At 40.0% G+C, this 18417-nt stretch overlaps 1 protein-coding gene across 1 annotated transcript in view; it reads right to left on the bottom strand.

Annotated features, from left to right (window-relative positions):
* Positions 1–1846: 1846 nt before the first annotated feature.
* Positions 1847–18417, bottom strand: part of TNFSF15 (tumor necrosis factor (ligand) superfamily, member 15) — a 28282-nt gene continuing 11711 nt past the window's right edge. The window contains exons 2-4 of the mRNA XM_006865686.1: positions 6645–6687; positions 5243–5290; positions 1847–2301 (exon numbers count right to left, since the gene is read on the bottom strand). Coding sequence (XP_006865748.1) covers positions 1847–2301; positions 5243–5290; positions 6645–6687 — 546 coding nt within the window. The remainder of the gene's footprint in view (positions 2302–5242; positions 5291–6644; positions 6688–18417) is intronic.

The following is an 18417-nucleotide window of genomic DNA, read 5'->3' as shown; positions in this document are numbered from 1 at the left end:
TTTTTTTTTTTTTTTTCCTGCTTTAAGAAAGGGTGATTCCTTATCTGAGATCATTTATTCCCGTGGCCACCTGGTATCCACCCACCTTTCAGGACTCACTGAAGCCTTACTTTAAGAAGACTTCATTTGGAGCTCCAGGTGGAAGTGACCCACCCTTTGCTGTGACCCCACTGAACCTGCGCTGACCATTTACAAGAAGCTAAAGTGAGAAAGAGGCTTGGTTTAAGCTAGCCTGAAGAGGTGAGGAATGTGCTGAGAGCCTTGACGTCTGGAAGAAGAAACTGGAAATTAATTTTTATTTAATTATAACTCAACAAATGTTGAGTTTTATATGCCAGTCACTGAACTCATGTCATACACCTCTCTGCCTGTTTAGTCTCTTGACAACAAGGTTAGGAGTGACTTCTGGGCCAAGTTTGATTCTAGACAATATCCCTGAAGTTGCCTATGATCATGATCATGAATACTTATAAAAGAGGCCAAAGTGAAGGGCTTCATTCCCTACATCACAATTCTGGAATATTTCACAAAATACTTCAGTCCCATGATTCTTGCAGCAACCCTGAGGAGCCACAATTCCTGCTTTGTAAGCAGAAATGCCTCTTCCCTCCCCAGAACTGGAAAAGCATACCAACTAGAGACTAGAAACCCATCTAAGTTACGTGAGGGATCTTCATAATGCCCAGCCTCTCCTCTAGGGAAGAATCCTTGACTGGATTGGTTAGCTAATCCCATATTTAAATTATTTTGAATATCTTAAGGGGAAATTACCCACATAATACTTTGCATATAAATTGCTTATCAAATCTCAAAGCAGATCTAAATTAACTTCTTCAGATTTTGTGATTGACATCCTCTCCCCAGCTCCTTCCCCCCACCCCCCACCCCAGAGTAAATTCATGGTCTCCTAGCATCAGTCAAGTTTGTTTTATACCTGTCCTTTTAGCTAGAAATCCATCTTCAAATTTTCTGAGTGATCTCATCAGATAAATGTTTTACATAATCAGGAGAGTGCCAGAAAATGCATGTAACAGTGTCAGATGTTATTTTCTTAGAACTTAGAGTTAATCCTTGGAGTATGTTGAATGATTATTTCTCCAGGAAGTATCTAGAAGGCATTCATATAGGCTTGGAATAGAGTCCATCTTGTTCTTCATAGTGCCCAAAGCAGTTCCCAGCATATAATAGGTGCTCAAGAAAACGATACTGAATGAATGTTCTTGTTGTATTTTTTATATGTGGAACTCATACTTGCTTTTTTTGGTACCTGTATCCATCATGAAAGGAAAAGTAGCCTTTTTCACATGCCAAATATGGCATGAAAACCAATTCATGTTTTTGAGAAGTTTTGTGAGAAATACCAGCTCTTTTTTCATTATTTAAGCAAGGCATGTAGATAGGTTCTTGGGAAAACAAATTAAGAATTTTCCCTCTGAAGCGTTACTCTCTTCTCCAGGACTTTGGACTTTAGTTAAGACTCCTCAACTTAAGCAAATGTTTCAGGATCCAATTAGGCAAATGGCCCAATGGTGATAAATGCGTAGCAGGGATATGTTCACCTTCAAATCTTGACCTGAGTAGATCCATTCAGTTCGAAGTGTTATAATGTTTAGAAACTCACTACTACTTCAAGCCACTGTGGCAACATATCTGCTCCCTTTTGCCCTTTGCAATTAGTATTCTTATCAGTAAGTTACATAAAGTACTAACTTTTGGATCCTCAATTTCAGAGCTAAATCATTGCCTCTGTATAATCCCTGCTTAGCCCTAAGAAAATGCCTACATTTCAATGAAGAAAAGGAACTAGGAAGCAGACGATCTTCACACAAAGACATCTGTACTACCCCTATAGCAAGAAAGCTCCGAAGAAGGTTTTATCTTCTTTTGTGTAGTCCACCAAGGAGATGTCACTGACATTAACCATCAGTTTATCCCCTTCTTGCAAGGAGAACACAGCCCCGAGGTAGATGGGTTGGAACCAGTTGCTGCCTATTTCACACACTGACTTGGTCCCCGTTAGGAGCTGGGTTGGCTCGGGGTAGCTGTCTGTTACCTTGGTGACAATCACGATGATGGAATCCGGCTTGCTTGGTTGTCTCGCTATGCTCATTTTACCACACTCGGATGTGGTTCCTCGGAATGTGACCTGCGAGTAAACAAAGTAGTCTCCGGACTCTGGGATGAGCAGGAACTTATTGGTGTAGTTCATCCGATTCTTAGTGAAGGCCAAGCCAAGTTCGTGCTCCCAATGTAGAGCTGGGAACTGATTTTTCAAGTTCTGTGTAGAACTTTGTTTGACAACTGCAAAGACAAGAGACAAGTTGAATTTGTTCATGTGAGAACCTGTGGACTTCGCTAAAAAGTCTGCTCTCATTCTGAGAATAAGGTGGTTGAATAAAACCAACAATTAGGTGCCTTGGGGAAGAAGTAGAACACATGAGAGTGAGCATATATTTTGTTTAAAGAGAGCAGCATTTTGTACTTGGGCAAATTACTTTGCCTCTCTCATCCTGTTTTCTTATGATTTCATATAAAAAAAAGGAATACCTGTGAAAGGCATTAAAACAGATGGTGTATACAAAGTGTCTGGCTATTATGTTGTTAAGTGTCATCAAGTTGGTTCTGAGTCATAGTGTCCCTGTTTAGGATTTCAAGGAGTGGCTGGTGGGTTTGAACCGCTGACCTTATAGTGAACAGTCTAGTGCTGATCCTACAGTACCATGCTAGGACTCCTAGCTATTGTGTTGTCATTGATGTTAAGTGATGTTGACTTGGTTCTGACTCATAGAGACCCTGCATAGGGTTTTTGAGGAGTGGATGGTGGATTTGAACAGCTGACTTTGTGGTTCAAACCGACCTTGCTGTCTAGTGCTTTATCCCACAGTGCCACACCAGGACTCCTTAGATATTACGAGTAGCCTCTAAACTACATTCATTTTCATAGCCTTTTTATTTTAAATGTGCTGTGCTATGCTACCAAGAGGAGTTTTGGTGTGGCGCTATAGGGTAAGCACTGGACTGCTAGCCGTAAAGTCGGTGGCTCAAACCTACCAACCAGTCCTTAGAAACCCTATACACAGGTCGCTATGAGTTGGAACCAATTCAACGACAACAGAGAGAGGATATTTCAGAAAGAGAGAGAGATAGGTATTCTTTACCATGCTACTATATGCTATCCCAATGCTATGGTCCAAAGCGCGTGAAACGCAGGCAATGATTAATAAAGAATCAGCATGCAGGACATATATTGGAACCAGAGATCTAAAACATTTTGAAAATGTTTCTCATATAGTTGTTGTGAAGTGCCATCGAGTTGATTCCAACCCATAGCAACCAGTGTAGGGTTTCCAAGGAGCAAGAAGCTGGTGAGCTTGAACCACCGACCTTGCAGTTAAATGACTTTGTAGTCTGACGCATTAGCCTACAGTGCTACACCAGGACTCCTTTCATATAGAGACATGGTCAAAATATAAGCCAGTAGTTGCCTGAGAAAAAAAGGAAGACTCCCCCCACCCCCACCCCCAGTGAGATGGATTGCCACAGTGGCAATATCAGTGGCTCAAGTGTAGCAGCGATTGTGAGGTTGGCCTAGGACCAGGCAGTGTTTTGTTCTGTGGTGCACAGGGTCCTATGAGTCGGTACTGACTTGATGGCATCTAACATCAACAACAACAACAGTTGCCTGAGGAGTGGAAGTGACCAGGGCATGGGGGCACTTAGGCCCTGTTCCAATCCTGGCTCTGCCACACACTAACTTTATTAATCAACTACAAAAGTTCCTTCTTTCTCTGAGCCTCAGTTTTCTCTCTGTGAACTGAGGATAACATGACATTTTGGTCATAATATCAAAAATCAAACCCAAACCACTGCCATTGAGTAGATCCTGATTTATATATTGGATTTCCAAGACTAAATCATTACAGGAACAAACAGCCTCATTTTTCTCCAATGGTGCAGCTAGTGGTTTTGAACTTCTGACCTTTTAGCAGTCCAACACCTAACCCACAGCACCATAATGGTTGGGCACAATTGCAGTCAATAATTATTTCTCCCCGCCCCCCAAAAGTAAACCCTCATCTTTCATTTCAATGTATTAAAAAATAAGCTTATTTTAATTTGTATTTTATATGTTCTTTTGTCTGCATTATTCACAAGTTCACATTATAGAGAACCTATGAATGAACGCTTTTGTGAAATATGTCTGTAGCAGTGCAGGAAAAAAAATGAATAAAATAAAAATGTTGATTCAAACCAGTGATTTCAAATAAGATATTCTGTGATAAAACTAATAAGTTTTAGAAGTCAAAACATATTTTAATTTTTGGAAATTGCTTTTGGAACCTATCTCAATTATGTATGTGCTGACAGTCTAACAGTTTTGGGATAGTTTATGTTTAAAGAGACTATTTAGCACCTTCACAGGAGGTGAGTGACCAGATTTCTTCTAAAGCTTCCCCACCCAGTTTCAATTCCTTCCATTCTTATAAGACAGTGGTGACTGATGGGGACTCTCAGCATCTCCCTGATCCCAATTTTTACTCAAGACACACCCCGAATAGTTTCCTTTTAGTTAAACATTAAGATACATATATCTTGGACTACAAGTCTGTTCCCCTGTGGATTGTGAATTTCCTTATAAGTCAGGAAAACACACTTGTTTGGAATTCTCAGGCTTTTCAATCAAAAAAAAATTTTTTTTTTCCTTTAACACATCTTTCTGTACTTTTTCTTCCAAAGTCCCAAAGACCTGTGAAACTCCTTAGAAATTTCCACAGTAGACTGGGGAAAGTGGACAGCTGGTGATAGTATGAGATTCCTCTTTATTTCTTTACATCAGTGAAAACTCTGTGGAAATACTTAAGTTGAATAGGGTGTAGATGGACCTCAGAAATTGGCCTCACAGGGCATCTGTCACCTGTTACTAGATTCAGAAAAGCTTGCAACTATAGTCTGAGGAAAGCCATTTCTGAATAATTGGGTGTGTGAATGAAAGAGAGAGACAGAAGAGCAAGGAATAGGGCTGAGAGACTCTGAGAGAAAACTCTCAGGAGACATGGATGAACCTTTGGGCCTCTCACATGGAGGAGGACATCTGAAAGCCCTTTGATTAAGAGGAGACTGTTGCCAAGTAATGTTTCCAGTTGGAAGCCAATGGAATGAGATTTGGCAAATTCTCTGAATGAAATCTCAGGACCCCAGGCCCAGCCCATGGGCTTCTGGAAAACACATCAAGGATTGTTACCTGTCAGGTGTGCCCTTGGCTTAGTTCCATCTGCTCTGGGAGGCATGTCTGCAATGAAAGAGAAATAAGCTTTGTATGAGCCAAAGGGTGACTTGTGCGAAGACAGCACTTTTGAGGGTTTCATGGAGGCTGTGATGGGGAAGAAACATTCCTCTCCTTCACCTTGTGCAATTTCATTTCTTAGGGTGTTTTGGATTGGAATGTGGTACCTACAAGCACCCACTGGGACAAGGAAAGGTCTAGGAGTCATTTTGAATGTAAATTAAACTTGGCCACATGACTTTGGACAAGTTTTTTACTTGTCTGAGACTTTGTTTTCAGGATGGGCATGACAATTCCTATCGTGGATGGAGGATACTCAGCATGATTCCTGGCACATGATCAATACTCAACAAATAACAGCTTGCCTCTCCTTTCCTTTTGTAGCCATCTGCTCCGGCTGGTCTTGTAGAAGCTAATTAGCCTTGTTTCTTCTACATGATTCCTAAAACCATATCCACTGATGCATATGGATGGTCTAACAGAACTGGGATGGGGAACAGATGGGAACCACTTTGTAGCTATATGACCTTGGCAGGTCCCTTTCCCTCTCTAGGCCTCTGTTTCCCCATTATTAAGTCTATAAGACTTTAGAATTTTCATTTGGTTCTCAAAGATGATTATACAGAATAAGTGCTTTCTAAATGTAATGATGATGATGACGATTCGGATAAAAAGCTAAAATTCATGGAGTACATGTGTTCTGCTAGGCACTGTTCTAAGCTCTTTCTAGGAATTAGCTCATTTAATTCACACTAACCCTTTCAGATGTGGTGCTGTGGGTTAATGCGCCAGACTGCAAAGCTGTTTGAACTGCAAGGTCGGCGGTTCAAGCTCACCAGCTTGGAAACCCTATACAGGGTCGCCACGGGTCGCAATCGACTTGATGGCACTTCACAACCGCAACAACCCTGTCAGATGTTGTTGTTGTTGTTAAGTGCTGTGGAGATAGCTCTGACTTATAGTGACCCTGTATAGGATTGCCGAGGAGAGGCTGGTGAGTTTGAACCATTGACCTTGTGGTTCACACTGACCTTGTAGTCTGGTGCTTATTCTGGCACCATTGAAACCATTTTTATAGATAAGGAAACTGAGACACAGATAGGTGATTTGCTCAGGGTCACATTTTGAGCAAATTCTAGAGCTGGGTTTGAGTTCAGACCACCAGTACCACATGCCATGTACTTGACCATGAAGTCTTCTGACTTCTCGGTGTCTGGGGAGGAGCCTCACTCTTCCTCTGGGTTTGCATCCCTGGGCTTAGCAACTTTGTAGCTTAAAACCCATCTCTGAACTTTCTGTATAACAGAATTACTAGAAATGTTCTTGCTCCCCACAGGAAAAGAAAGAGGAATATACTTACAAACTCGCTGATGTGATGGTCCCAACTTTTGTCCCTTTGGAGTCTGTTGGGAAAGAGAAATATGATTCAGGTCATCTGTCATCCGGACCCCAACACCATACAGCTACCCATGGTGGTGGTGGTGGCGTGCCATCAAATCAGTTCCAACTCATAGCAACCATGTAAAGGATTTCTGAGGCTGTAAATCTTTACAGAAGCAGAAAGCCTCATCTTTCTCCCATGGAGCAGATAGGGGATTCCAACCGCTGACCTTGTGATTAGTAACTCAACACATAACCACTACACTACAGCTATCCATGCTGTTGTTGTTATTAAATGCTGTCGAGTTAGTTCTGAATCATAGCCACCCTGTAGAGAGTTTCTGAGGAGTAGCTGGTGAGTTTGAACTGCTGACCTTGCAGTTCAAACCAACCTTGAGGTCAAGTGCTTATTCTATGGTGCCACACCAGGACTTCATAGCACAGGCATAATTAAGAGACTGTAGAATAAGCACTGAACTGCTAACCAAAAGGTTGGTGTCACTAACTCGATGGCACTTAACCACAGCTACCTAGGTTGGGTGCCCTGAGATGAGGAAAACGGCAATACCAATATTTTGATTGATGGGAATCTTGCAACCACATTCTCTTTCCCTTCTTCAGTAGCACCAATGACCTTTCTCTCTTATGCTTGTCTTCAACCGTTAGCTTTAAATTTCTGTCCTGTTAACTTTTCCTATTCTCTTCCCTAGCATCTTGTTATTATTTATATTGTTTGAATGAATTATGACACTTTTTCTTTTCACCTTCACAATTTAAATATTGGAACTAATTTTTTAATGATATAAAAAAAGAGAGAAAAAATAATGGTCATGGTACAGCCTTAAAAATGCCTTTATTGTAACCATGGCAATGAAACGATATACGATAGGATGAATGTAAAACTAATGTTCTCCCATGTAAACTATCACATAATTCACAATAAAACATTAAAAAAAAAAAAGCCTTTATTTCCACATGCTACATGAAGACTTTATTTTTAAAACCCTACTTTGTGAACCACAGCAGATACCACAAGTGGAAGAATAACTGCTTTGGATCAGACCTGAAACTGAATCCTTGTTGTTGTTAATTGTTGTCGAGTCGGTTCCGACCCATAGCGACCCTGTACAGGGTTTCCGAGGCTGTAAATCTTTACGGGAGTAGAAAGCCTCATCTTTCTCCCATGGAGCGGCTGGTAGTTTCGAACCGCTGACCTTAAGGTTCGCAGCCCGATTCGTAACCACTACACTACCAGAAACTGAATCCTAGTCCACCATAATATGGTCTTAAGCCAGATACTTTTCCTCTGTGAGCTTTCGTTTTCTCGTTTGTAAAATGGAGATAACATCCCTTATCGTTAATGACTCCCAGTGCTCATTTGAAGATCAAATTATAAAATGTATGAATCAACACAAAGGATGCATGAAGGAACACCACTCACTTGCTTTTGCTTAGAAACAAAACCATCATTTTACGTAGTTATTTGTTTTGGAATAAAACCACCATTTTACATTTTACAATGTTTCTAAAAAAAGCATTCTCTGATATTATTTGGACTCAACTCAGAGTCTTCTTATTTGGACACAGTCCTCACTAGCAAAGCACCCTCATGCCACCATGATCATTTGATCAGTTTATATCTTAAAACCTTTCTGTGTGCGTGTGTCTGAGAGAGAGAACTTGTGAGTCAGGAATAGTGTATCTGAATGAGTATGTTGTTGTTGTTGTTAGGGTGCCATCGAGTTGATACTGACTCATAGTGACCCTATGCACAGCAGTGTAAGTATAAGACAGCACAATTCTGGCAATGGGAAAGAGTTTGAACTGATGTGCTTTTGCATCTGTGTATATACAACATATAGGAGAAAGATGAGGCTTTCTGTTCCTGCAAAGATTTATAGTCTTGGAAACCCTATACAGGGTCACTATGAGTCGAACCAACTCGATGGCATTTAACAACAACAATCTACTGCATATATTTATGGTGTGATGTGGTGTGCAAAAACATCTCTCCATATGTACATGGGTGCCATTGCTGAGTCTAGTGAGCAGGAGAGAGCAGGTCTGTGAGCAACAGTGACTTTGTGAGAGCCCAGACTCCCAGGCTCTTTTTACTCTGGAACCTTCTGCTGGGAGCCATCTTGAGGGCAGAAATCTTGTCTTCAAGTGATTAACTAACTTCATTGTCTCTCCAGATCATTTCTCTCTGTTTCCTAATTCTCTTAATGGTGCCACTGCTATGTTCCCAGGCCTGAAATGGCTGTTCTTTTTATTCTTCCACATACTCAAGGGTTGTCATTTCTATTTTTGTTTTTTTTTTGGTTCTCATTTGTGCTTCCATTCCAGGCCTTAGCACTCTGTTCCCCTGGATTCTCCCAGCAGCCTCCTAACAGGTCTTCCTGCTTTGGGTCTCTCCCTTTCTTAGATCCATTTCCTAGCCTACTTCCAGAATGGTTTGTCAAAAGCATTACTATCGAGATACAGTTCTGCCCCCAAACCTTTAGTGACTTCCCATGGCCTTCTAGACACAGTCGAAAATACTTATCTAGGCAGTTAGGTCCTAATTTTCATCTCTGTCTTGTTATCCATTATTTACTCCTCTCCAAGTCCCCTCCCTGTGCTCCAGCCATAAGAGACAAGCGCAGTGAATGATTAAAACCCAAAAAGCAAAACCAAACTCACTGCCACTGAGTTAATTCAGATAACTTTGCAGTTCTCAGCCCAACACCTACTTTACAGCACCACCGGGGCCTGAATAATCTAAACCCATAAGAACCCATTGCTATAAAGTCAATTCTGACTCATGGTAATCCTGGATAGGGTTTCTGAACTTCATCTATTTCTCATGGAGTGAGTGGCTGGTAGGTTTGAACTGCTGACCTTTTGGTTAGCAGACCAGTGCTTATCCTACAATACCACCAGGGATAATTGAATGATTCAAAGGACCTGAAAAATGCAGTCTGTGTAGTCATTGTTTATGGAACAATCAGCTGTGCTAAACCCTTTAATACATTATCTCCTTCAGCTTTGCAACAGTCCCTTCAGGTTGATGAAAATCATGCTAAGGTAGGTTAAATGACTTGCCCAAGGTCTCACACAAGGAAAGAGGAGTAGTAGGATTTTAACCCAAATCAATTGATTCCAGAATCCCAAGCTCTAAACCATTACTACTTAGAGCTCCTGGATGCTTTTCTCATCTGCATGATCTTCCCACCATGCACTTTGACAGTGGAGCAAGCACAGAGGCCAGAGGACCTGGACCTGAACTAGAAGTGGGGGATTCAGGGGAATTATCCCTAACTGGCCTCACAGTTTTGGCATGTATTAGATAATAAAAGGGATAATGACTATTTCAGACAAGATCAACAACTTATGTAAGAGTGAGGAGGCAGTTGGGAAACTGCAAGGACTTCTGCTATCCAGTGAATCCATTGTGTACACTTAATGTACGGTCATGACTTCATGAATAGAATGCCCTTCTTAGGAAATTTCAACTCAAATGATCTGACAGCTTGTCCAGCATCAGTAAATTTCTGGGTCTCTGAGGTAGAGAAGCAGTCCAGAAGTGAACTTACTCTGTATCTGTTTCCTTACTTACTATAGACAGAGATGATAAGGAATTGGTCCTCAGGCAAGGCAGAAAACTAAGGAGAAACTGCAAGAGGGAATTGGGAAGAACTTGGCTGCATTTCCTTATGTAGTTAAGGGTACTTGCCCTGGTTGGCTTTTCCCAGTTCTCTGCTTAAAAGTTTTTATTTTTTTTAACCATTCTGTTTATCTTTGGCTAAGAAGACACTCAGTTAAGAGTTTGCAGCATTTCTTTTTAGCTCAATAATCCCTTTTAATTAGCATATATATGGAATGCAAAAACATTTTCCTTATTTGTACTGGATTACTGTAAATTGGTACACATTTAGCTTTTGTTATGTGTTGATTTGATTGGCCCAGAATGCTATAAGTACTTCGAGACTATGACAACACTCGCTGGTAAGTATTGAAGACACCAACATCCCAAGAATTCAAAAGAAGACCATCAGCTGGGATTCCTCCTCAAAAAACAGCTTTGACAGCTCTGCAGTGCTGCTTCTATTACTATGGAGTCTCCATTGTGGAAAGAAGAATGTTGTACTGATGGGGGTGAGCATGAGTGAAGAGGATAGTTCAGAGGCTGAAATAGTAGCTTACTTGGAAAAGATTTGTGCATTTGAGTTGGCTCAACACATGCCCTTAAGATGTTGTTGTTGTTAGGTGCCATCAAGTGGATACCAACTCATAGCAACCCTATGCATAATAGAACAAAACACTGCTTGGTACTGGGCCAACCTCAAAATGGTTGCTCTATGCACGAGCTCATTGTTGCCACCACTGTGCCAATCCATCTCATTGGGGATATTCCTTTGTTTCTCCAACCCTCCACTTTACCAAACATGATACTGGTCCCTCCTGATGATATATCTGAAGTATGAGAGATGAAGTTTGGCCATCCTGGCTTCTAAGGAGCACTCTAGCTGTACTTCTTCCAACACAGATCTGTTTGTTAATTTGGCTGTTCATGGTACTTACAATATTCTCCTCCAACACCATAGCTCAAATGCATCACTTCTTCTACAGTCTTCCTTATTTACTGTCCAACATTCACATGAATATGAGGCTATTGAAAATACCATGGCTTGGGTCAGGTGCACCTTAGTCCTCAAACTGACATCTTTACTCTTAAACACTTTAAAGAGGTCTAATGCAATACATCATTTGATTTCTTAACTGCTACTTCCATGAGTGTTGGTTGATTTGGCAAAATGAGGCCTTTGACAACTTCAATCTTTTCTCCATTTATCATGTAATTTATTGGTCCAGTGGTGAGGATTTTTTCTTTACGTTGAGGTGCAACCCATACAAAGGCTGTGGTCTTTGCTCTTCATCAGTAAGTATTTTAAGTCCTCTTTGCTTTCAACAAGCAAGGTTGTATCATCTGCATATTGCAGGTTGTTAATGAGTCTTCCCCCAAACTTGATACCACATTTTTCTTCATATAATCCAGCTCCTCAAGATGGTGGGTGGCAACACCAGGCCAATAGGATGTCTTATTGCTCTTTAACATTGACCCATCTCCATCATTTTTATATTATTCTTTGACACTAATGAGACACTGACTCATCTCTACCACTTTTGAATTACTCTTAGGCCTCAAGGAGACCATGGTTCCCTAAGGGGAGCTGGTCTCTGCAACATTAGAACCCAAACTGAATAGACACAGGGCTGAAAAGCACCCAGAAAAACAGGACTTATTTTTCCTGTTGTGGCGCTGTGGGATTAAGCACTGAACCAAAAGGTTGGTTTGAACCACAAGGTAGGCAGTTCAAACTCACCAGTTGCTCCTTGAAAACCGTACACAGGGTCACTATAAGCCAGAACTGACTTGATAACACTTAACAACAAACAACAAAAATCTTAAACTACTAGCTGAGAACCAGGATCCAATGTTATTTCCCTGAGTGTTATTATTATTCCACAAAGTGATATTTCTTGGGTATTTATTGCTTTTCCCTCTCTAGTCAAACTAAAGGTTCATGCAGGCAGAAACCTAGGCTACTTGTCTAATTTATGATTATATTCTTGGTGTTTTGGACCATGCCTTCTGCTGAATTACCAACTAGCAAGCTATGCAGATGCTTAGGCCCCAGAAAGACAGAGGCATAAAGACAGCAAGATTGAGGACAGCCTCAGTGACTTTAGCCAGAGTTTCCCAATTCAGTAATTTAGGAAAGAGATCTCTTTATTTTATAATACTTGCAACATTTTGAATGCTTGTTTAAACTAAAAAAATGTTTTCACTGCATGCAATTGTTAGTCATAATCCTTCAGTCCTATTGTTGTTGTTAAGTGTTGCTGAGTCAGTTCTGACTCATAATGACCTTGTATAGGGTTTCTGAGGAGCAGTTGGTAGGCTTGAACTGCCAACTTTGTACTTTGAACCGATTTCATGGTCCAGTGCTTATCCTATAGCACCACACCAGGACTCGCTTTGAGCATAGTGACAACCCTAGAATTATTAGTTGAAAATTGCAAGGGTTGTCCAGAGAAAACAAATGAGTATGGCCATCAGCATACATCTTGGTGGCATACCTGCTGCCGTCATGATTAATGAGCCTAAGCACAGCAAGTTGCTGCCTTTTGACCTTTAGTACCTGTAACGTGGGAAATTTACACTTTCTTTTTTATCTTTTATTTTGTATGTTGGCTGGCAATTCCTGAATCAAAATAATCATAATATAACTCTATGGGTGGAATCCTGGTCTAGTGCCGTAGGATAAGTATTAGACTGCCAACTACAAGGTTAGCAGTTCAAGCCCACCAGCTGATCCTCTATGATTCGGAATGACTTGAGGACACACCACAAAAGCAACAACAACAACCTGATAGGCTCAAGCCACCACAGTACAACCAACTGAAAGATAAGTGTTAGAAAGGTCAGCCCATTGCATTCGCTGGGAATCGTACCCTGATCAACTGCTTGGAAGGCAGTTATGTGATATGACCAGAATTTCAAATTCCAGCAGGGTCACCCATGGTGGACAAGTTTCAGCTGAGCTTCCAGACCAAGACAGACAAGGAAGAAGGGGACGTGCACTACTTTTAAAGTGTAGCCACTGAAAATCTTATGAATAGCAGTGCTAAGATAGAGTGCTAGAAGATGAAAATATGACGAATAGCCTCAGAATTTTGTCAGATAGAGTGCTGAAAGATGAGCCCTTCATGATGGAAGTTACTCAAAATGACTGGCGATGTTGCCTGGGATGTCAAAGTAAAGTTTACCGTAATGATGTGAATGGAGTAAAACTTTTGGGACCTTCATTTTCTGCTGGGCACAACTCAAAATGAGGAGAAGCAGCTGCAAATATCCATTAATAATCAGAATGTAGAATGTATGAAGTATGAATCTAGGAAAACTTGAAGTTGTCTAAAATGAAATGGAACACATAAAGATTTACAACCTAGACATTAGTGAGTGGAAAGGACTCTTGGTGTGGTGCTTGGTGTAGGGTCAGCACGGGACTGTGAACCACAAGGTTGGCAGTTTAAACCCACCAGTTGCTATTTGGAAACCTTATACAGGGTCACTATGAGTAGGAACTGACTCAATGGCACTTAACAACAACAACAAGTGAGCTGAAATGGACTAATGTTGGCCATTTTGAATCAATCATACAGTTTACTATATGCTGGGAATGACAAATTAAAGAGAATACCATCACATTCGTCAACAGAAAAAACACTTCAAGATCTATCTTGAAGGACAACACTGTCTGTGATAGGATAATATCCATATGCCTGCAAGGACAACCAAAGACCACAGCCTTCAGTATGGGTTGCACACAATTTAAAGAAAACAAAAATCCTCACTACTGGACCAATAAATAGCATCATGATAAATGGAGAAAAATTGAAGTTGTCAAAGACTTCATTTTGCTTGGATCCACAATCAGCACTCATGCAAGCAGCAGTCAAGAAATCAAATGACAAACCTGCTGCACAAGACCTCTTTAAAATGTTCAGAAGCAAAGATGTCAGTTTGAGGACTAAGAGCCGCCTGACCCAAGTTACGGTATTTTCAATAACTTCATATGCATGTGAAAATTGGACAATGAATAAGGAAGACCATAGAAGAATTGATACATTTGAATTATGGTGTTGGAGAAAAATATTACAAGTACTGTGAACTGCTGGAAGAATAAAGAAATCTCTTTTGGAATAAGTACAGCCAGAATTCTCCTTAGAAGTCAGTATGGAGCGACTTCATCTCCCATACTTTGGACATATTATCAGGAGGAATTAATCCCTGGAGGGACATCATGCTAGGTAAAGTGGAGAGTCAGCAAAAAAAAAGAAACACCCCCAAAAAGATGGATTGGCACAGGGGCAACAGAAGTGGACTCAAGCTTAACAATGACTGTGAGGATGGTGCAGAACCACTCAGTGTTTCCTTCTGTTGTGCATAAGGTCTTTATGAGTCAGAACATATCGATGGCAACTAACAACAACAAAAACAACACAGGAAGACCAGTTAATACCACTATTATTAAAATTTATGCACCGACCACTAAAGCTAGTGATGGTGAAGTTGAAGAATTCTACCAACTTCTTCTGTCTGAAATTGATCAAGCATATAATCAAGATGTATTGATAATTACTGGTGATTGGAACATGAATGTTGTAAACAAAGAAGGATCAGTAGTTGGAAAATATGGCCTTGGTGATAGAAATGATGCTGGAGTTCAAATGATGGAAATATGCAAGACTAATGACTTATTCATTGCAAATACCTTTTTCAACAACATAAAAAGTGACTATACACATGGACATCACCATATGGAATGCACACAATCAAATTGTCTATCTCTGTGGGAAAAGATGATAGAAAAGTTCAATATCACCAGCCAAAACAGGGCTAAGGGCCTACTGTGGAACAGATCATCAATTGCTCATATGCAATTTCAGGCTGGAGCTGATGAATATTAAAACAGGTCCGTGAGAGCCAAAATATGACCTGGGATATATACCACCTGAGTTTAGAGACCATCACAAGAACAGTACTAATGCATTAGACACTAATAATTGAAGACCAGAAGAGTTGTGGGATGACATCAGCATTATACAGGAATAAAGCAAAAGGTCATTGAAAAGATAGGAAAGAAGGAAAAGACCAATATGGATGTCAGAAGAGATAGAAATTTATTCTCCAGCATAGATATGCTAAAGCAAATGGAAGAAATGAGAGCATAAAAGATCTGAACAGAAAATTTCAAAGAGTAGCTTGAGGAGATCAAGTCAATCAAGTATTACAGTGAAATGTACAATGACCTAGAATTAGAAAACCCAAAGGGAAGAAGACACTCAGTATTTCTCAAGTTGAAATAACTGAAGAAAAAATTGAAACCTTGATTTGAAATATTGAAGGATTCTATAGGCAAAATGGAGTCCTGGTGTGACACTGTAGGATAAGCAGTTGCTCCTGAGATTGGTTTGAACCACAAGGTTGGCAGTTCAAATTCACCAGCTGCTCCTTGAAAAATCCTATTCAGGGTCACTATACAGAGCCAAACAGTTGAAACCAACTTGATGACACTTAACAATAAAAACAATGTAGGCAAAATATTGAATGATGTAGAAAGCATCAAAAGAAGATGGAAGAAATATAGAGTCACTGTATGAAATGTACCAAAATGAAATGGTCAGTTTTCAACCATTTCAAGAAGTAGTATAAGATGATATAAGATCAAGAACCAATGTTACTGAAGGAAGAAGTCTAAGCTTCACTCCAGACATTGGTGAAACACAAGACTCCAGGAATTGACGGAATACAAATTGAAATATTTCAACAAACTGATGCAGCACTGGGTGAGCTCACTCATCTATGCTAAGAAATTTGGAAGACAGTACTTATTCAACTGATTGGAAGAGATCCATAATTATGCTAATTCCAAAAAGGTAACTCAGTGCAATGTGGATATCATTAATATCACATGCAAGTAAAATTTTTCTGAAGATAATTCAAAACCAGCTGCTTCAACAGAGAGCTGTCAGAAATTGACGCTGGATTTAGAAGTTGTGGAACTAGGGATATCATTGTTGACCTCAGATGGATCTTGGCTGAAACCAGAGAATACCAAAAAGATGTTTACTTTTGCTTTATTAACTATGCAAAGGTTTTCAACTGAGTGGATCATGACAAACTATGGATAACATTGTGAAGAATGGGTATTCCAGAACATTTAATTGTGCTCATGAGGAACCTGTACATAGACCAAGAGGCAGTCATTCTAAATGAACAAGGGAATACTGAATGCTTTAAAATCAGCAAAGGTATGTACCACGATTTTACTTTTACCATATTTATTCAATCTGTATGCTGAGCAAATAATCTGCGAAATTGAATTATATGAAGAAGAAGGCGGTATCAGGATCAGAGGAAGACTCATTAACAATCTGTGATATGCAGATGATACACCCTTGCTTGTTGAAAGCAAAGAGAACTTAAAGTATTTACTAATGAAGATAAAGAGTACAGTCTTTCATGTGGATTGCACCTTACTGTAAAGGAAGCAAAAATCCTCACAACTGGACCGATAAATAATATCATGGATAAAAGACAAGTTGGCCAAGACTTCAGTTTCCTTGTACCCACCATCAACACTCATAGAAACAGCCGTCAAGCAATCAAATGGCACATTGCATTAGGCAAATTTACTGCACAATACTTCTTTAAAGTGTTCAAGAGCAAAGATGTCACTTTGGGGACTAACGTACACCTGACAAATCCATGGTATTTTCAGTAGTTTTATACGTATGTGCAAGTTGGACAATGAGTAAGGAAGATTGTAGAAGAACTGAAGCATTTGAGTTGTGGTATTGGAGATGAATACTGAAGGTACCATGGACTTCTGGAAAAAACAAACAGGTCTGTGTTGGAAGAAGTACAGCTACAGTGCTCCTTGGAAGGCAAGATAACATGTCTCATACTTATGACATATTATCAGGAAATACCAGTCCCTGGAGAAGGACATCGTACTTGGTAAAAATGGAGCTCAGCAAAAAAAGAGGAAGAACCCTGATGAGACAGATTGACACAGTGACATCAATAATGGACTCAAGAGCAACAATAATTGTGAGGATTGTGCAGGACTGGACAGTATTCTGTTCTCTTGTGCATATGGTTGCTATGAGTCAGAGCCTACTTGAAGGCTCCTAACAACAACAGCATACCCTACAGACATTTTTGAAATTACTTGAAGGATGGAGGAAAGGAGGTGAATAATATTTAATTGAGTGCCCTCCAGGGACATGGAATTGTAGAGTGTATTTATATGTATCTTTTATATAATCTTTCAATGACAGGTTGACAGCACTATTTTGTAGCACTTTTAAGTCTATAACTGAAGTTTAAAAAGGTCAAACAACTATTCAAGGTCTAAGAGTAAATGGAGAGTCTAAGGTCTGAAACTTTAGGCCAAGTACAGATTTTGATGCATATCAAAATGTCCAAGTCGAATGAGCAGTAGATGAAGTAGCCTGAAGTGAGGTCATCTTTGATAGTTTCTTATTAGTATTTGACCAGAAAAAATTCTTGAGTGTATTTTAACTAATGATGCACTTATTTTTCCCTTCCATGTTTTGTTGTCATTCTACAGTATATTTATAAACAAAAAAAGACATTCATTACTCTCTGTAATAAATGCTGTAATTGCAAATGCTTAAATGTTTTTTTGACCCTTAACATTCTCCCAGTACTTCCACAAGAAATACACAAATGTTTGGCTCCTTCTTCTAACTCTTGTTCCTCCTTGTTTGTACTTGAACAAGGATAAATTTAACCTGTTATTATTGTTAAGTGCTGTCGAGTCCACTTCCGACTCACAGCAACTCTGTATAGAGTGTTTGAGGAGCGGCTGGTGAGGTTGAGCTGCTGACCTTGCAGTTCAAATGGGCCTTGCGGTCCAGTACATTAACCTGCAGCACCACACCAGGACTCTAAACTTAACCTAGAAATGCTTTATTCTGAGGCCATTTCATTTCATCCTCCTCCAAGATATCCTGGACAAGGCTTTACATACAACATTAGCATGTGGCAGGCCAGAATGTAGTCTTGTACGTGTAGCAAATTTGGAAGTTGTTGCTCTGTTATTTCCTTGCTTTTTGACTTTAGCATGTCACCTGACTTGAGTGAGACTCAATTTCCTTATCATTGTAACCCATTG

This window comes from Chrysochloris asiatica, unplaced genomic scaffold (genome assembly GCF_000296735.1).
Source record: "Chrysochloris asiatica unplaced genomic scaffold, ChrAsi1.0 scaffold00081, whole genome shotgun sequence".
Classification (NCBI taxonomy): domain Eukaryota; kingdom Metazoa; phylum Chordata; class Mammalia; order Afrosoricida; family Chrysochloridae; genus Chrysochloris; species Chrysochloris asiatica.
The sequence above is the reverse complement of the archived record's forward strand: the minus strand, read 5'-3'. Positions and strand labels throughout refer to the sequence as shown.